The following is a 17906-nucleotide window of genomic DNA, read 5'->3' on the forward strand; positions in this document are numbered from 1 at the left end:
ATTCCATCGAGTCCCCTTATCGCACAAGTGTGAATGGCGATGTTAAAAACTTTCGATTTTTTTACGCAGACGAGTTCATAGAGGAGTATCTCGTTTCTTGGACAACTGCACCAGTTAATCGAGTTTATACCAGGCCTTTGACCATTTGTCGAATTTTTATGTATTCGAATATTAAAATACTTCGGTCGTTCGGATATTCCACGGGTACAATTTGAATACTATTGGTATATTTGACCATTCGAGTAGTAGGCGAATACCATTTGATTACTTGACTATTCGAATATTATCCTATTGCTATTCGTATACTATCCCATTAATATTCAAATACTCTTTTATTATTCGACTATTCGAATACTATCCTATTAATATTCAAAAACTCTTTGATTACTCGACTATTCGAATGCTATCCTATTAATATTCAAATACTCTTTTATTATTCGACTATTCGAATACTATCCTATTAATATTCAAAAACTCTTTGATTACTCTTTGATACTCTTGATGACTATTCGAATACTATCCTATTAATATTTAAATACTCTTTGATTACTCGACTATTCGAATGCTATCCTAGTAATATTCAAATACTCTTTTATTATTCGACTATTCGAATACTATCCTATTACTATTCGAATACTATCCTATTAATATTCAAATACTCTTTAATTACTCGACTATTCGAATGCTATCCTATTAATATTCAAATACTCTTTTATTATTCGGCTATTCGAATACTATCCTATTAATATTTAAATACTCTTTGATTACTCGACTATTCGAATACTATCCTATTAATATTCAAAAACTCTTTGATTACTCTTTGATACTCTTGATGACTATTCGAATACTATCCTATTAATATTCAAAAACTCTTTGATTACTCTTTGATACTCTTGATGACTATTTGAATACTATCCTATTAATATTCAAAAACTCTTTGATTACTCTTTGATACTCTTGATGACTATTCGAATACTATCCTATTAATATTCAAATACTCTTTGATTACTCGACTATTCGAATGCTATCCTATTAATATTCAAATACTCTTTTATTATTCGACCATTCGAATACTATCCTATTAATATTCAAAAACTCTTTGATTACTCGACTATTCGAATACTGTCCTATTAATATTCAAATATTCCTTGACTATTCAAATATTATCCTATTAATATTTAAATTCTCTTTGATCACTTGACTATTCGAATACCTTTTGATTACTTGTGACTATTCGAACACTACTTGATCAATGAACTATTCAAGTACCATTCGAATCATTCTATATTTTTCCCGTGTTCGTAAATTCCTACCCTCGAATCGTTTCTTCCTTTTCCCAATGTACAATCCGTTTTGCACCCAATTTCACCCACCGTTCGAAGGCAGTGTTTCGAGCTCGAAAATCGTCACGAAGCTCGCATCCTCCTCTGTTGGCGAAGTGACCGAAGCAATCCTACGTGCAGGTTTTGCATGCCGCTACACGCGACCTACCACTCGTCTGTCATTCGCAGATCTATAACTTATTGTATTTTTTCAGGGGCGGCGAAAGTGCTGCGCGACGCCGGCCAAAGGAATCAGCACGATAAGCGCGCGCCGAGACCGACTTTCGGTACTTTATTACGCCGCTGGAAAGGACACGCCGGATACGCCGCCTTACAAATTACGTTCTTCTGAATACGATCGATCTCACGGATCACCGTCGATGCCCCTCGTTCGCGCTCGCGATTTACACCGCCCGATCGACAATGGAAAAAACACTCACCCGCGATCTTGATATTAGGCGCTAGGAAATTAGTAGCATTGGTTGCGTTCAAACAACCTATACGCATAGGCATAGCGCAAAGTCTTTTTGTCGAAGGGGAGAAAAAGGCTACCAGTACATTGCTGTACAGAATGAGATACGAGAAACGTATACCTGAATAATTGTCTTGGATTTGAGGAAACGAAAAGATTTGTCGGCTAAAATTTACACGGTTCTAAAGATCGAATTTAACGGTCATGATTTTTGCTCGGATTGGTCTCTTGTAAAAATTTAAAGATTTCTAAATAGAACTATACAGTTTCATTCATCGCTTATGGTAGCTGTCACTATACGAATTTGTCAATGTATATCTGAAGATGAAATATTGCAAAGAATGGTACTCGTAAATAATATTAATAAACAAGTATCGATTCTCTCAAGTCACTTTGGACTCGGTTAATATTGTTAAGTAACCATTGTTCGTGTAGTCATCTTTAAAATTTCATTAGTCCAGTAGTGACCTCGATAAATGTCCGACTACTTCGGACACCTCTGTATTTGGTTTACTTTTTCGTAGTAATCGCACAGTTTCATTCGAGGCTCACCTAAAAACCCTATAAAACTCTAGATACACGGTTAAGTGATCGTACTGATCGATACCTAGTCAGCAGTCAAAGAGAGCAGAAAAAGATTACGAGAATCAGTGAACCGGTGAATGGGCGAGCAAGCGCCGATGATTAATCGGCGATCCATTGCAATTAAATGATCGAGCCACGCTTTTCCCGGTTTCCACGGAAATTGTAGAAACTTCGTGCATTAATCACCACCACCGTATCGACACGCTACCTGACGTAATTATGCGCACGCCTTCGCGTTCCAACCAACACAGATACCAATTTATTCATCTATTTTTATTTATTTAACGTCCTTCTTCTGCACGTATGCAGAGGTATGGCACGTAAAATAAGCAAGTACGATATGTCGACAATTGTGCACACAAATCGATGGAGTTAAAGTGTTACTAACCTGAACTCGAATCAATTACTACTCCAAACGTCACCGAAACTATGAGAGCAAGAGTGAAGGTTTTTGGACAAAAGTTGTAGAGCATCGAAAGTGTTATCGTACAGTGGTAATAATTTTTATATCGTTGAAGTCACACACGAGATACGAAAGTCATCCGTAATATTCTTTATGGAATAGTATAATTTTTTATCCAATGAGAACAGTTAAAGTAAGTAAAACGACGATGAAAATATTACTTGGAGATGGTGTTCGATGTTTACTTGTTTATCACCATTACAAGGTGGTAATTGTTATTGTATATTGATCACCCTGTATACAAATTAACGGAGATCTATAAGTCATACACGGGCGATTACGTTGGCGAACGACAGAAATATCAATATATACATATGGAGCAAACAAGCACCACCGGTTTAGCTCCGTCCAGGAAACCGTATCTAGGGAAAAATGTCGCGGTAACGCGCTCGAGAGGCGAATGCGACTCTATTCGTCACGACCGGTGCACTATCCATTTCCCAGTCGGGGCTAGTGCACTAGGAATTTCCTAGCAGGAAATGGAAAATCTAGAGTGTTCGTAGCCCGATCGGATATACAGGGTTGGTCACGTGAGCCTGCTAGTTGGTTTCCAAAATTGTTTAAAACACCGCAAAAGACGAGACAAGACGAGATTCAAATGTAAAGTGAAATCTCGGTTCTTTCGAGATTCTCGGTTCTTTCGAAATTCTCGGTTCTTCCGAGATTCTCGGTTCTTTTATTGTTCAAGAACAATCGGAACATACCAAAGTGGGTTTTGTAGAACCGAGAGACTCGAGCAAGCAAAATCCTACTTTATATTCGAGATTCTCGGTTCTTTCGAGATTCTCGGTTCTTTTATTGTTCAAGAACAATCGAAACATACCAAAGTGGGTTTTGTAGAACCGAGAGACTCGAGCAAGCAAAATCCTAGTTTACATTCGAGATTCTCGCGAAAGCGTTTTATTCGAACCGAGATTTCTTTTCACCGATAAAAACTATACCCTAGATAATCAACGAGTAAGTCTTTGAACGAAGTACCTCGAACAACGCGTTCTTAATGATACGATTTCGATCTCCAGCTTGCATTTCGTATTGACGCAAAAGTTTCTCTTACTGTTCTTGAATAAAAAATACCACGTAATCCGGTTCAATTATATTCGATCGATAACGCACTCTGAACGTATTCTCGCGCGAACCACTTTTAATACTTTCTCACATCCGCGTACCGGTGGCTTTTACTGTTTTTCACGACCGAACGCTTCCGTAATCGGAACTGAAACTTTGTGTATAATCCTTGTCAAACCCACTGTCATTTGTCAAAATCAATTACACCGGTACAGCTTCCGCGCGATTTACACGTGAAATTGCGTCGTTTTGAGATCTCTGCCGTTCCCTTTATTTTCACCTCGAACTGTATCGTATCGTGCATTAGTCGCAGTCGCGACGGGGAGGGTTTAAATCAGTGCTGGCAAATATGTGCATTGTCCGCGCGTCGAATCGTAAAGGATTTAGCGATATCTCTTGACCGGTATCGATAATGCGGAATAATTTGCGGTGAAACTCGCGTTCTTGATGACTTGCTGCTTGGAGTAGTCTCGTATGAAAATGAAAAGGCACGATTTGGTCTAGAAACGTAAAGAAAATGAAAATCGATTTGAAATCTAGGAAACTGAAATATTGACACGGTTTGGTAATACAACGAGGAAGATTTTACGAGAAAGTTAATTCTCTACGTGAAAGAAGTTTGCGCGAGAAGAGACTAGGAAACAATGCGTTTAGAACTATTTATTAACTAATTCAGACATTCGTGGATCATAAATTTTGCTCTGCTTTTGACGACTGCAACAACAAATGCACTGAAAAGTAGAGACCTAGGAAATGAAACCTAAAAGATTATCAGACTGCAAATTGATGAAATGCAAAATTGTAAAAGTAGGAAAATTAAAACATCCAAAGATTTATAACCATAGAAAACTGGAACATTGAAGAAGGAAAAAATTTGACACACTTCAAACACATCCGAGCACCGGCAGTAGGTGTGTCTGGAAAATTTAGAAAATTGCAAGCGATAGAGGATTGAAAAATTTCAAAAAATGGTTAATTGGAAAAAAAGAAAATTAGACTACTGGAGCACTGGTGAAGTGGAAAATTTGTGAATTGAAAAATCGGAAAATTAGAAATTTGACAACTGGAAAATTATAATACAGAGAATTGAAATGAAGAAAGTCGGGAAATCTCTGAATTGAAATTAAGAAAATTGGAAAAGCTCTAAATTTAAATTAGAAAATTGGAAAATTGTAATGCAGAGAATTGAAACGAGGAAAATCGGAAAATCTCTGAATTGAAATTAACAAAATTGGGATCCTCTGAACTGAAATTAGAAAATTAGAAAATTGTAATATAGAAAACTGAAACGAGGAAATTCGGGAAATCTCTGAACTGAGTTTAAGAAAATTGGAGAAACTCCGAATTTAAATTAGAAACCTGGAAAATTGTAATATAGAGAACTGAAACGAGGAAATTCGGGAAATCTCTGAACTGAGATTAAGAAAATTGGAGAAACTCCGAATTTATATTAGAAACCTGAAAAATTGTAATATAGAAAACTGAAACGAGGAAATTCGGGAAATCTCTGAACTGAGTTTAAGAAAATTGGAAAAACTCCGAATTTAAATTAGAAACCTGGAAGATTGTAATATAGAGAACTGAAACGAGGAAATTCGGGAAATCTCTGAACTGAGTTTAAGAAAATTGGAAAAACTCCGAATTTAAATTAGAAACCTGGAGAATTCTATTATAGAAAACTGAAACGAGGAAATTCGGGAAATCTCTGAACTGAGTTTAAGAAAATTGGAAAAACTTTGAATTTAAATTAGAAACCTGGAAAATTGTAATATAAAAAACTGAAACGAGGATATTCGGAAAATCTCTGAACTGAGTTTAAGAAAATTGGAAAAACTCCGAATTTAAATTAGAAACCTGGAAGATTGTAATATAAAAAACTGAAACGAGGATATTCGGAAAATCTCTGAACTGAGATTAAGAAAACTGGAAAAACTCCGAATTTAAATTAGAAATCTGGAAAATTATAATATAGAAAACTGAAACGAGGAAATTCGGGAAATCTCTGAACTGAGTTTAACAAAATTGTAAAAACTCCGAATTTAAATTAGGAACCTGGAAAATTGTAATATAGAGAACTGAAACGCGGAAATTCGGGAAATCTCTGAATTGAGTTTAAGAAACCTCTGAACGAAAATTAAGAAGACTGGGGAAATCTTCGAATCGTGTGAGAATAAAATCTCGGAGTCAAGGGAAGAGGAAAGTTGGAAAAAGCAAGCGAGACGTGGTCGCGAATAAAGAATCGGATACACGAAAGAGTAGAAAAGAGACACGAACGGCACAGGGGGTTCGAAGGTGCTAGCTTCCTGGATTGACGGTGCAGCCGTCTGATTTGCATACGTCATTCGGCCAAAGGAGACCCCGTCTCTAGAGAGGCGAGTTGACGTAGGAAATTCGTCACGGGGAATTGCTCGCGGCTCGACTCGTATATTCGCCGGGTAAGAGCACCGAGAAGTCCGGTTCTTGGGTCTGCCGTGGCTCCTATCGTTGCCTGTTATGACAAGTCGGCTATTAATTTCGCTCTCGGCTTAGCTCAGCACCGACGCGTTCGCCACCTATGCATTTCGCGGGCTTTCCTCCTTTCTCCGTCATCGTCCGCTCAATGCTTCCACGACGAGGATGGACCTCGCTATACTTGACCCCCATACTTCGTTATTAATGAACGACGGGTTGCTGAATATTCGCGGCCATTACCAATGAATTCTCATTACCAAACTTTACGAAAATAAAATTGGCCAAGAAAAGGTCACATAAAAATCTTTTCCCCTTTCGCTCTTACAAGCACTGCAAAATTACCTTAATAAGACAAAGATGAGCAAAATCAACGTATAACGATTCAATCGAACAGAGGATTCACATTTTACTCGTACATTGTGAAATATTTAATTCTGCGATTCAAATTCTAATTTTTAGTAAAGAGATACTATTTGGTTCTGTTTCAAGGTACTGATAATGGAGTAATAACAACGTGGAGTTTGGATGTTTAGTTCTTAAAGGAATGGAGGTTCTACTGGGTAGAATTTTGGACGCCATCTTTGAAGAATGACTTAGAGGTCGAGCCACCGATACTTTATGGTATTCTTCAGAACCAAACACGAGAATTTTGTTACGAAGCTATCGGTTTCTTATTACTTTATATATTTGATTTGAAACAAATGTAACAATGTGTTATTATATCGTGCACAATCTATTACGTTGTCGAATAAAACAATTAACCACAATGTATTACAAATTTGAAGTTTTATTTATTGTACGAACTTTTCCCTAATAAAATTTCTAAAACAATTGTTAAGTTAGAGGTTTCTCTTTCATAAAAAATACAACAAGAAAAGTACACGTACCTTTTTAAACAAAAAGTACACGACCAAATAAAACTATTAAAAAATATAAACCAATTGTCTTTTTTAATCCCTATTCAGGACTATGCATCCAATCTCCACGTTGTTCATATTACACAATTCTTGCATAATGTTTGAAATGAATTAAATGGGTGAAAATTCCCAAGTTTTACGATTTATGTTGAATATCGTTAATAAATTCCAGTTCGCTATCTCGAAACAGAAAATTCGTAATACGGTTTGAGGTGAGTCTGGTTTATGATTACGCTTTGGAAAAAATACAGATTTTTCTTTAATCGTGAGAAACACGTTTCGAGGTACGACCGATCATTTTTCTCGATGCTCGAAAGCTAGAAAGGAAAAACCACGGGGTCGTACATGAGCAGACACGCATTGCCACGCGGTAATGACGTTAACAATAATGACCGCTTCTATTACAGACGCAACAAGAATGGAAAGTGAACCCAAGCAACGAAATCACCCGCAGAACTCTCCGCGTAAAATCGTCAATGCTAAATTGCACGAAATTATCGGTAGTAAAACAATGCAATGCACGTTGCATTGTCGAGCGTGCGATATAATTTAGCTGTTGACGTAACAGCGAGTCTAATTCGAACGAAAATTATTATTGGCAAAAAAGAAAAGAAATCAACGCTTCGTTCGGAAAAATTACAACAAGTGTTGCGTGTATACGGAGTTTGAATTGACAGAGTACTTCCAGAGTTCGACGCGAAATCTCGTAGTAACTTTTATCGAGGTTCTGTTACGAAACGTATAATTGATTTAAATGAATTGTTAAATCTTCTCGTATGACTGAAGAATGTACTTAAAAATGAATTCAACGTTAATATTTCTTATTTCAACACGATGGAATATTAATCAAGTACTGTATACGTTTGCGAGCACAGTGTCCCGGAATTTCTCGATCCCTCTCTTTCGATCACCCTGTACGCGACTTAAATTGTCCCGTGCAACGCAGCAGGCTCCGATTTTCTTCCGTTTATTTATTTCGACGAACACGAATACACTTTATTGGCGCACTCTTGGACCAACGCCGATAAAATTCTCCCACCGCGTAAATATTAGTGCATTCTTAGCGCGATTTCAATTTCACCTCGGATGTCCCCGTTACATTTCGCACCGTATGGGCTTCGTAAAGATAAGGTGACGCTCGCTCGCTCGCTCGCGGGTGAAAGTTATTAAAAACTGGCCAGCGCGAGAAACGAGGCGTTAGACCAACAGCATCCTCGGAATAACAGAGTTTATTTTTTTTCCTTTCGCCCCGAGAAATTCTCGAGTTTTCAATTAATCCACCGGGACAGATTTGTGGGGCCACTATTAACACTTAACCGTCCGCCGTTTTGTTCCAACACGTCGGGAACTATTAGGTGCAGGGAAAATGTTTGAATACAAAAATTGTGTATTTTGAAGCGACGAATTTATCCAGCCGGCTTACGCGTTTGGATTCGCGACGACGTAAGAGCGAGACGCGAGTCCGTAAACTCACGCGAACGTGAGAGCGGCCGATAACTTCTGGGTTTGTAAAGTTACGCGAACACGAGACCAGCCATTGTATCTCAATTGACGATAGACGCAAAACAAATTAAACAGCCTACCAACAACAACTTATTTCAAATTCCAAAATTAACGCATTAACCAAAAATACACCAACACCGATAGTCTATTACTAAAATAAATAACGCACCGTCAGAAATCGGTATTTCTCCCGATAAGTAAAAAAATAGAGTATTTCTTAATTTGAACAATTCGTAAAGAATATTTTAAAATTTTACCACAGACATCACGGTCATAACTCTATCGATTATTATTCACGATGAGTATTCCCCTCGGTCGTTTTTACAAATAATGTGCACGCGTTGCGCAGTTCAAAAATTCGTCTCGTCGGTAAAGAAAGGGATATGAAATTTAAAAAAAATATTTGTCTCGACACAATCGAAATAACCAAAAATACACCAACACTGATAGTCTATTACTAAAATAAATAACGCACCGTCAGAAATCGGTATTTCTCCCGATAAGTAAAAAAATAGAGTATTTCTTAATTTGAACAATTCGTAAAGAATATTTTAAAATTTTACCACAGACATCACGGTCATAACTCTATCGATTATTATTCATGATGAGTATTCCCCTCGGTCGTTTTTACAAATAATGTGCACGCGTTGCGCAGTTAAAAATTCGTCTCGTCGGTAAAGAAAGGGATATGAAATTTAAAAAAAATACTTTTGTCTCGACACAATCGAAATACCACACCCACTACCGTTCGAACGCGAAATCTCATTTACAATAACCGAGCTCAGGGTTTTCAAGCTTCCACGCGTCGAATACATTTTCGGTGTACGGCGCGCGAACGCGATACGATCGATCCTCGTACTTTTAGCCGTACGCGTCGTCGATCATTGGTGGTCTTATATGGCGTGTCATGATCTCCGGGAGAAGGCGTACGAAACTAATAAGACGAGGTCGAAGGTGCGTAAAGTGTGACAAGGTTAACATCCAGAGCCGCGCTTCCTCCTTCATCGACGATCCACGTCCTGAAAGGGTTCAAAGATGAGCCTCCCAGTCGACGTGAAATCGGCGATCGCGGCTTTTTGAACAGGTTCCGGTTGCCTCGACATTGAGCGCTTGACGCGCGAGTAAATTATTTACGCTACCGCACGCGGCTGATCTGGCGCACTCACTCGTTTGAAAAAATGCAATCGATACAGTCCAAACACAGTTCGTTTCAAAGGAACCTTACGACCTTTCATTCACATCCCTCCGGTGTGGAAAATGGTAAGATTACCATTCTTGGTAGATGCCTAGAAACATATACATAAAATATATTTTATGTACTAAAGAAAACATACATTGAGAATTGAAAAATTTATGTAAAATCTTGAGTATGTTTCAATGACTAAAAATGGCCCTCGTCAGAGATAATTAAAAAAGTCTGGTCGAGGGGTATTTTTGTTAATTGAAACCAACAACTGTTTCTTTCTTTCTTCTAGGAATAAATTCTACTGTGAATGTTTGTTTCAAATGAACCTTTCGACCTTTGATTTACATCCCTCCAGTGTGGAAAATGGTAATCTACCTAGAAACATATACATAAAATACATTTTATGTACTAAAGAAAACATACATTGAGAATTGAAAGATTTATGTAAAATTTTGAGTATGTTTCAATGACTAAAAATGGCCCTCGTCAGAGGTAATTAAAAAAGTCTGGCTGAGGGGTATTTTTGTTGATTGAAACCAACACCTGTTTCTTTCTTTCTTTTAGGAATAAATTCTATTTTGAATGTTTGTTTCAAATGAACCTTTCGACCTTTGATTTATATCCCTCCAGTGTGGTAAATGGTAATCTACCTAGAAACATATATCGTACTTTAGTAAAAATACATTTTATGTACCAAAGAGAACGTACATTGAGAATTAAAAAGTTTATGTAAAATTTTGAGTATGTTCCAATGACTAAAAATGGCCCTCGTCAGAGATAATTAAAAAAGTCTGGTCGAGGGGTATTTTTGTTAATTGAAACCAACAACTGTTTCTTTCTTTCTTCTAGGAATAAATTCTACTGTGAATGTTTGTTTCAAATGAACCTTTCGACCTTTGATTTACATCCCTCCAGTGTGGAAAATGGTAATTTACCTAGAAACATATATCGTACTTTAGTAAAAATACATTTTATGTACAAAACCTGTTTCTTTCTTTCTTCTAAAACTGAATTCTACTTTGAATATTTTACTTGCGTTTGAACCAATAGAAATGGTCCTCGATAAATGTAATTAAAAGAATTCCGAGTAATTTTTGTTTGCCGGAACACAATAAGAAGAAAAGCGTGTTCGGCAATAAGTACGCAATTTTTAATCCCGGTATATTAATATCTGGAGCAAAAATATTAACATATTATTGTTTTAAAAAATAACCCTTGAAATATTCGCGGAAATGTACGCCCGCAGAATAATCGAAACAGTTAAGTTTCAGCTACTGGTACGAACTTCCTCTTATCTCGCAGCGAGTGCATCCCAGCTATGCAAATGCAACAAAGGCCGTACAAAATATATTATTCCTAATAAATTCTTGGAAGAATAGGGAAGTCCAGCGGCGACATCGTTGCGCGGTAAAATATTTTGCAGAAGGTGCCATTTCGTTCCAGTAAATGGCATCGTTTCCATTGAAATTATAATCGCGGAACTATACGTTAGACCAACTACGGTGCATCCGGCAGTATTGTTCACTTGGTCGTGTTTATTATCACCATTGGATAAGAATAATCGCACAGTTACCGGTGCTACTGTTCGAGAGTTGGACGTTATTGGACATAACGAATAAGAAACATTTTCTTAAATAACAAAGCTCTATAAGTCGTATAAGATAGTCGAAACTTTCGCTTGTTGAATTTGTAATTTACACTGGGCGGAGCTTTCAGGTGCAGTATGCATACAGTGCCATTTTTCAAAGAATTGGTACTCTTCAATATCTTAAGAAAATACTTTAAGATACTTTACAGAAAAATTAACGTACCTTGACTCTGACTCTGTCACTGCTAAATTTTCTATCGATGTCCTCTGCCAAATTTTAACAATGCACAGTACCATTTTTAAAAGTACACCTTTCGCCTTTTACTATCAAATTTTTGTACTTAGAATCTGATCAACACACAGTGCCACTTTCAGAATAAACGTCACTCCCGTGACTATCGATACCAATTTCTTGCTTGGAAAATTTGCTAAATACACGGTTACCATTTTTGTAAAGAATACGTGTACTACGACTCTCATTTAAACATTACCCGTTGTAATTTTTGAAACAAACACTCCGCAATTATTAAACGTCTACTGTTTAATTCCAATTTGGAACGAGTTTTTGAAACAAACACTCCCCAATTATTGAACGTCTACTGTTTAATTCCAATTTGGAACGAGTGAATGAACACCAGTGTACCAAACGTTCGCGATTTTTATCGATCGAGTTAGATGTTACGAGATCGGGCGTAATTTTGCTCCAAGTAAACGCTTTGTTGGGGAAGTCCGATAGAACCGGTTCGCCGGTTGATTATAAATTTGAACGGGACAACAATCGCGAGCAGCGAGTGGATTTTTCAGCGGTGTTTGGTCGTGGGGCGCGCGACGTCTCGGCTCGTGGCGCCGTGTTATCGTAATCGGACTTCCTGGTACACTGATCGAGAGACGCCTGCGGGAAGGAACGAATCCGAAGCGTTCCCGGAACGTCCCCGGGGGACTTTTTCTGCGATGCGTGCTCGTGCGATTTCGAAAGCGAGCCGGGACCGGTGTTTCCTTGAAGAGTTCCGTGAAATCTGCCATGAGGTCGCGCACTGAAACGAAAAAGTGTCCTACGTCAGCGTTTTACAAACTGTAATTCCTCGAAGAGTGGGGATTACACCCGAATCACTTCGAATCTCTGTTGTATAAATGCCACGTTCGACTTTCTTTTCAAATTACGAGTTTTATTTCCAAGGAGTAGTTCCTTCGAAAAATATCAATCTCTTGCGCTGGTAAGACTTGCCACGCAGCTCGTTTGTTATATGCTTGAAATACTTTGAAACATTGTAAATCTTATTTGTACTTTCTCTAAACAGTGTGACTATATGCATTGTTTACACGCATTTTTAATTGACTTCTGCCAATTAATTTTCGAAGCAAGTGATTAGCGGATGAATTATATTTATTTCATTGTTTTCGAAGAGAGATATCTGATTAAATTTGGTATTTTGCAAATATTTCGTTTTATAAGTAGCATTGTGCGAACAGTGTGACTATATGCATTGTTTACACGCATTTTTAATTGACTTCTGCCAATTAATTTTCGAAGCAAGAGATTAGCGGATGAATTATATTTATTTCATTGTTTTCGAAGAGAGATATCTGATTAAATTTGGTATTTTGCAAATATTTCGTTTTATAAGTAGCATTGTACGAACAGTGTAACTATATGCATTGTTTACACGCATTTTTAATTGACTTCTGCCAATTAATTTTCGAAGCAAGAGATTAGCGGATGAATTATATTTATTTTATTGTTTTCAAAGAGAGATATCTGATTAAATTTGGTATTTTGCAAATATTTCGTTTTATAAGTAGCGTTGTACGAACAGTGTGACTATATGCATTGTTTACACGCATTTTTAATTGACTTCTGCCAATTAATTTTCGAAGCAAGAGATTAGCGGATGAATTATATTTATTTCATTGTTTTCAAAGAGAGATATCTGATTAAATTTGGTATTTTGCAAATATTTCGTTTTATAATTAATGTTGTATGAGTATACTCATACACATATTGAAACTATCGAAAGTCTTGATTAGGGATGCTGATTTTCGTCTACATCGATCGATTTCACAAAATTGAAAATTGTATCGATTAAATGCAAAAGAAATTCTCTTTTTTTTGTTTCTGGTTTTTACATTCAAGTCTCTGGCATCGTTAACATAACAATATAGTCTAATTGAACGTAATGTGAAACTTACTACTCGAGAAAGAAATAATTAAGCAATTGTTGATGAATTAAGAGACTGTTGATTTTCTAATTTATTTGATGCGAATGATATCTGTAACGATGTCGATTTGAAAAATCGAGTTTTATTATCGAGTGCAGCTTTCTTAATACGTTCCATAAGTTGTTTTGGAGTGGTAAAATTTTCGCGAAAGTTTTGTCCGATTGTGTGATAACGCATTGAGTGGCGGCATCGATTGATGCGGCGACATCAGTAACCATCAAAATGATTTTGACGAGATCGGTGACCCGATTGACGTGGCGGCATCGATTGATACCACGGCATCGACTGGTTACATCTTGTAAGATTGGAAACTCGAATCTTATATCTCAGAATACGACAGATTTATGATCGAGTCAATAATTTATCCTCGAGACACGTATCGATTTCGCACTTGAGGAGCGTATTAATAAAGCTCGAATGTTCAAAATTTGATACGTCTTGAAAATCTTAATAATTATTCTTCAATATCTTACAACTTACAAGCACTTTTACCCAAACAATGTTCTACACAGAATATTGAAAAAAATCTGGAGAGTTCAATGTAACCTATATATGTACATAATTGTTCTTCCAAGAATTAGAAAATTTTTTTATTTTATTTAATTTTCTGTTTCTCATTCCCTTAATATTAACATTCGTAACAAGTACTGTAAATTATAAACATGAATAACGTAAATAAGTACATACATATCTCGTATATATATATTTGATATTTTATATATTTTATATTCTATATATTTTATATTTTATATATTTTATATTTTAAATATTTTATATTTTATATATATATGTATGTATGTACTTATTTACGTTATTCATGTTCATAATTTACAATACTTGTTACGTATGTTAATATTAAGGGAATGAGAAACAGAAAATGAAATAAAATGATAAAATTTTCTAATCCTTGAAAGAACAGTTACGTAGAAATTGAACGAACAGAAGAAATCAAAGATTATCAGAATTTTGTTTCTTCAAAGCTCTCGAATTATTTTTACAGTTCAGTTCTTCGTTAGCAGCGAGGAATGATTTGGAAAAAATTAATTTTGCCATTACTTTGTATCGAGATTAATGGTAAATGGTCAAGAAGCAATGAGTCGTATTAATCGAAATCTTCGAGATTTTCTCGGGGCTTCGATAATTAATCCAAACCCTGATGGATAATCAGAAGTCCGCGGCAACGTATAGAATGGAAATCGGTAATCTTTCTTCCCTAGGTGGCACGCGTACAAGCATAAATTCCACGTTGTAATGAAACACGTGATCTTTTCATCTCGGGAACGACGTATGCTCCCCGACGGAAAGATAATTACGCGCGTTCCTCGAACGGTATGTAGGAAGACGAAGGCACAATCGCAATTAGGCGTTGCACAATTGCACCGCCGATAATTGAAGAACCAAATTCCTAGCTTTGCGCAGGAAATGCAAACCTCGACGAGATTGGCGCGAGTTGCTCTGGTGGAAAAAAAAATGAACACTTACTAGTGCAATACTGGTAGACTCGGACGTCATTTAGAATAAATTTCCAAGGATTCGAATAACAAATTTGATCTCTGTCGATTTTCTAAATAGAAAATTAGAAATTTAACGATTCGCGAGGTGATAAACCATGAGTGGAATAGTGAAATTTCTAGATCGATATCTGAGCGAATTTTTATAGGATAAAATTATAAATTTATTACAATATCGATACAAATTACGATCGAGTGATTTCAATGCGTGGTATTCACCTCCAGGCTCGAGGTGTTAATAGCTAATTTGATAACTATTTAACTTTTAGTGAAAATCAGAGTCTAATGAACTGACCAAAATAATTAATGATTATTATGCTTGCGATAATATAATAGCCTAATCGACAAGCCATAATAATAATCATAGGCTCGTGAAATAGTTAGAATAGTCATCGTAGTCTCATAGCTATAATATAATCCTATGACCGTAATCATTCTCTCATGGAGTAGTCATGATAATCATCATAGTTTCACGAAGTAGCTATAATAATCACTCTAAGTTCACAAAATGACCATAATCATCGTAGCCTAGTAGAGTAGCCACAATAATCATAATATTACTTAGTAGTCATAATAGTCGCCATAATAGTTCACATGACCGTAATCATCATCCTACTGGAGTATGAGAGCCATGATAATCATCATAGTTTCACGAAATAGCTATAATAATCACTCTAGGCTCACGAAATGATCATGGTAGCCTGGTAGAGTAGCGACAATAATCATAATCTTACCTAGTAGTCATAATACTCACCATAAAAGTTCACAAAGTAGCTATAACAGCCACCATAGCCTGGCGGATGAATCATTGTAATCGTCGTCATCGTTCTTGCCATCATTAATGTCCCTGTTAACATTTTTGTCATCGTTAACACGTCTATCGTCATTATCATTATTATCACCATCACCATCATCATCATCATCATTATTATTATCATCATCATCATCATCATCATCATCATCATCATCATCATCATCATCATCATCATCATCATCACCACCATCGCCATAATCATCATCATCATCATCATCATCACGACCAACGCGGATAAATACTCCTTCCATTTTTTACGATATTTACGCAAAACGTTCGTTAACACCGGCTTTGTCACGAAACCATCGACCATGATCACGAGTCACGAGTAATCGTGAACTTCCGAGGACGATTAAGGATTTTCTCCGAAGGCTCGTGGTCATCGCCGCGTTGAGCGCATCATGGAAATAATCGCGCGCTTTTTGCGTCAATTTGCCCGACGAGGGAACGTTACCGCACCGGCTGGCTGGTTAATGCACGAACGCAACCACGAAGCAAAGACATCAAGGATACTTTTTGTTCCTACCGTTTCCCCTTTGGTCTCTCTCGGTCTCTCTCTGACCGGCTGCGGTCGCGCAGGATGTTTACCTCGCCCGTTTTAAGAAGCAGCGCAAAGTACTTTAAACATTAAGGGATCTCCGAGTTAGCGCGATAAATCAGACAGAGAGATAATTGCGCGTTTCTCGCGACTGAATTTATTCAAAGTATATAAAGCACTCCCGGCAATTTCGTCCGATCGATACACGCGATCGCTTTCTCCCTTAAAGAAACGGTTTATAGAGTAGCTCGAGATTAAACGGTGATTTATTAGCAGCAGCTCGGTGAACGTGCCGAGATCCTTACCACAATTGAGCAATAGTAACGTTCCCTATGGAATTATGGACCACAATTCTCAATGTTTTTAATATTTAATATTTAATGTACAATTGCCAGTACGGGATTACGAAATACAATTTCTCAATGTTTTCATAATTTAATATTCAATTGCCCGTAGAGAATTATGAACCACAATTATCAATGTTTTTTTAATATTTAATGTTCAATTGCCCGTATGGAATTATGAACCACAATTGGTCAATGTTTTTATAATTTAATATTCAATTGCCCGTAGAGAATTGTGAACCATAATTATCAATGTTTTTTAATATTTAATGTTCAATTGCCCGTACGGGATTATGAAATACAATTTCTCAATGTTTTCATAATTTAATATTCAATTGCCCGTAGAGAATTATGAACCACAATTATCAATGTTTTTTTAATATTTAATGTTCAATTGCCCGTATGGAATTATGAACCACAATTGGTCAATGTTTTTATAATTTAATATTCAATTGCCCGTAGAGAATTATGAACCACAATTATCAATGTTTTTTAATATTTAATGTTCAATTGCTCGTAGAGAATTGTGAACCACAATTATCAATGTTTTTTAATATTTAATGTTCAATTGCCCGTATGGAATTATGAACCACAATTGGTCAATGTTTTCATAATTTAATTTACAATTGCCCGTAGAGAATTGTGAACCACAATTAACAATGTTTTCATAATTTAATTTATAATTGCCCGTAGAGAATTATAAACCACAATTATCAATGTTTTTTAATATTTAATGTTCAATTGCCCGTATGGAATTCTGAACCACAATTGGTCAATGTTTTCATAATTTAATTTACAATTGCCTGTAGAGAATTATGAACCACAATTATCAATGTTTTTTAATATTTAATGTTCAATTGCCCGTATGGAATTATGAACCACAATTGGTCAATGTTTTTAATATTTAATATATAATTTCCCGTAGAGAGT

At 36.4% G+C, this 17906-nt stretch overlaps 1 protein-coding gene across 1 annotated transcript; it reads right to left on the minus strand.

The window, feature by feature from the left end:
- Positions 1-12205: 12205 nt before the first annotated feature.
- LOC143150714 (uncharacterized) lies at positions 12206-16121 on the minus strand. Its single transcript, XM_076319159.1, has 2 exons — positions 16035-16121; positions 12206-12586 (listed from the first exon to the last, which is right to left on the minus strand). Exons 1-2 carry the CDS (start codon positions 16117-16119, stop codon positions 12231-12233), a joined length of 441 nt encoding a protein of 146 aa, XP_076175274.1. The 5' UTR covers positions 16120-16121; the 3' UTR covers positions 12206-12230.
- Positions 16122-17906: the final 1785 nt, after the last annotated feature.

This window comes from Ptiloglossa arizonensis, chromosome 8 (genome assembly GCF_051014685.1).
Source record: "Ptiloglossa arizonensis isolate GNS036 chromosome 8, iyPtiAriz1_principal, whole genome shotgun sequence".
Classification (NCBI taxonomy): Eukaryota; Metazoa; Arthropoda; class Insecta; order Hymenoptera; family Colletidae; genus Ptiloglossa; species Ptiloglossa arizonensis.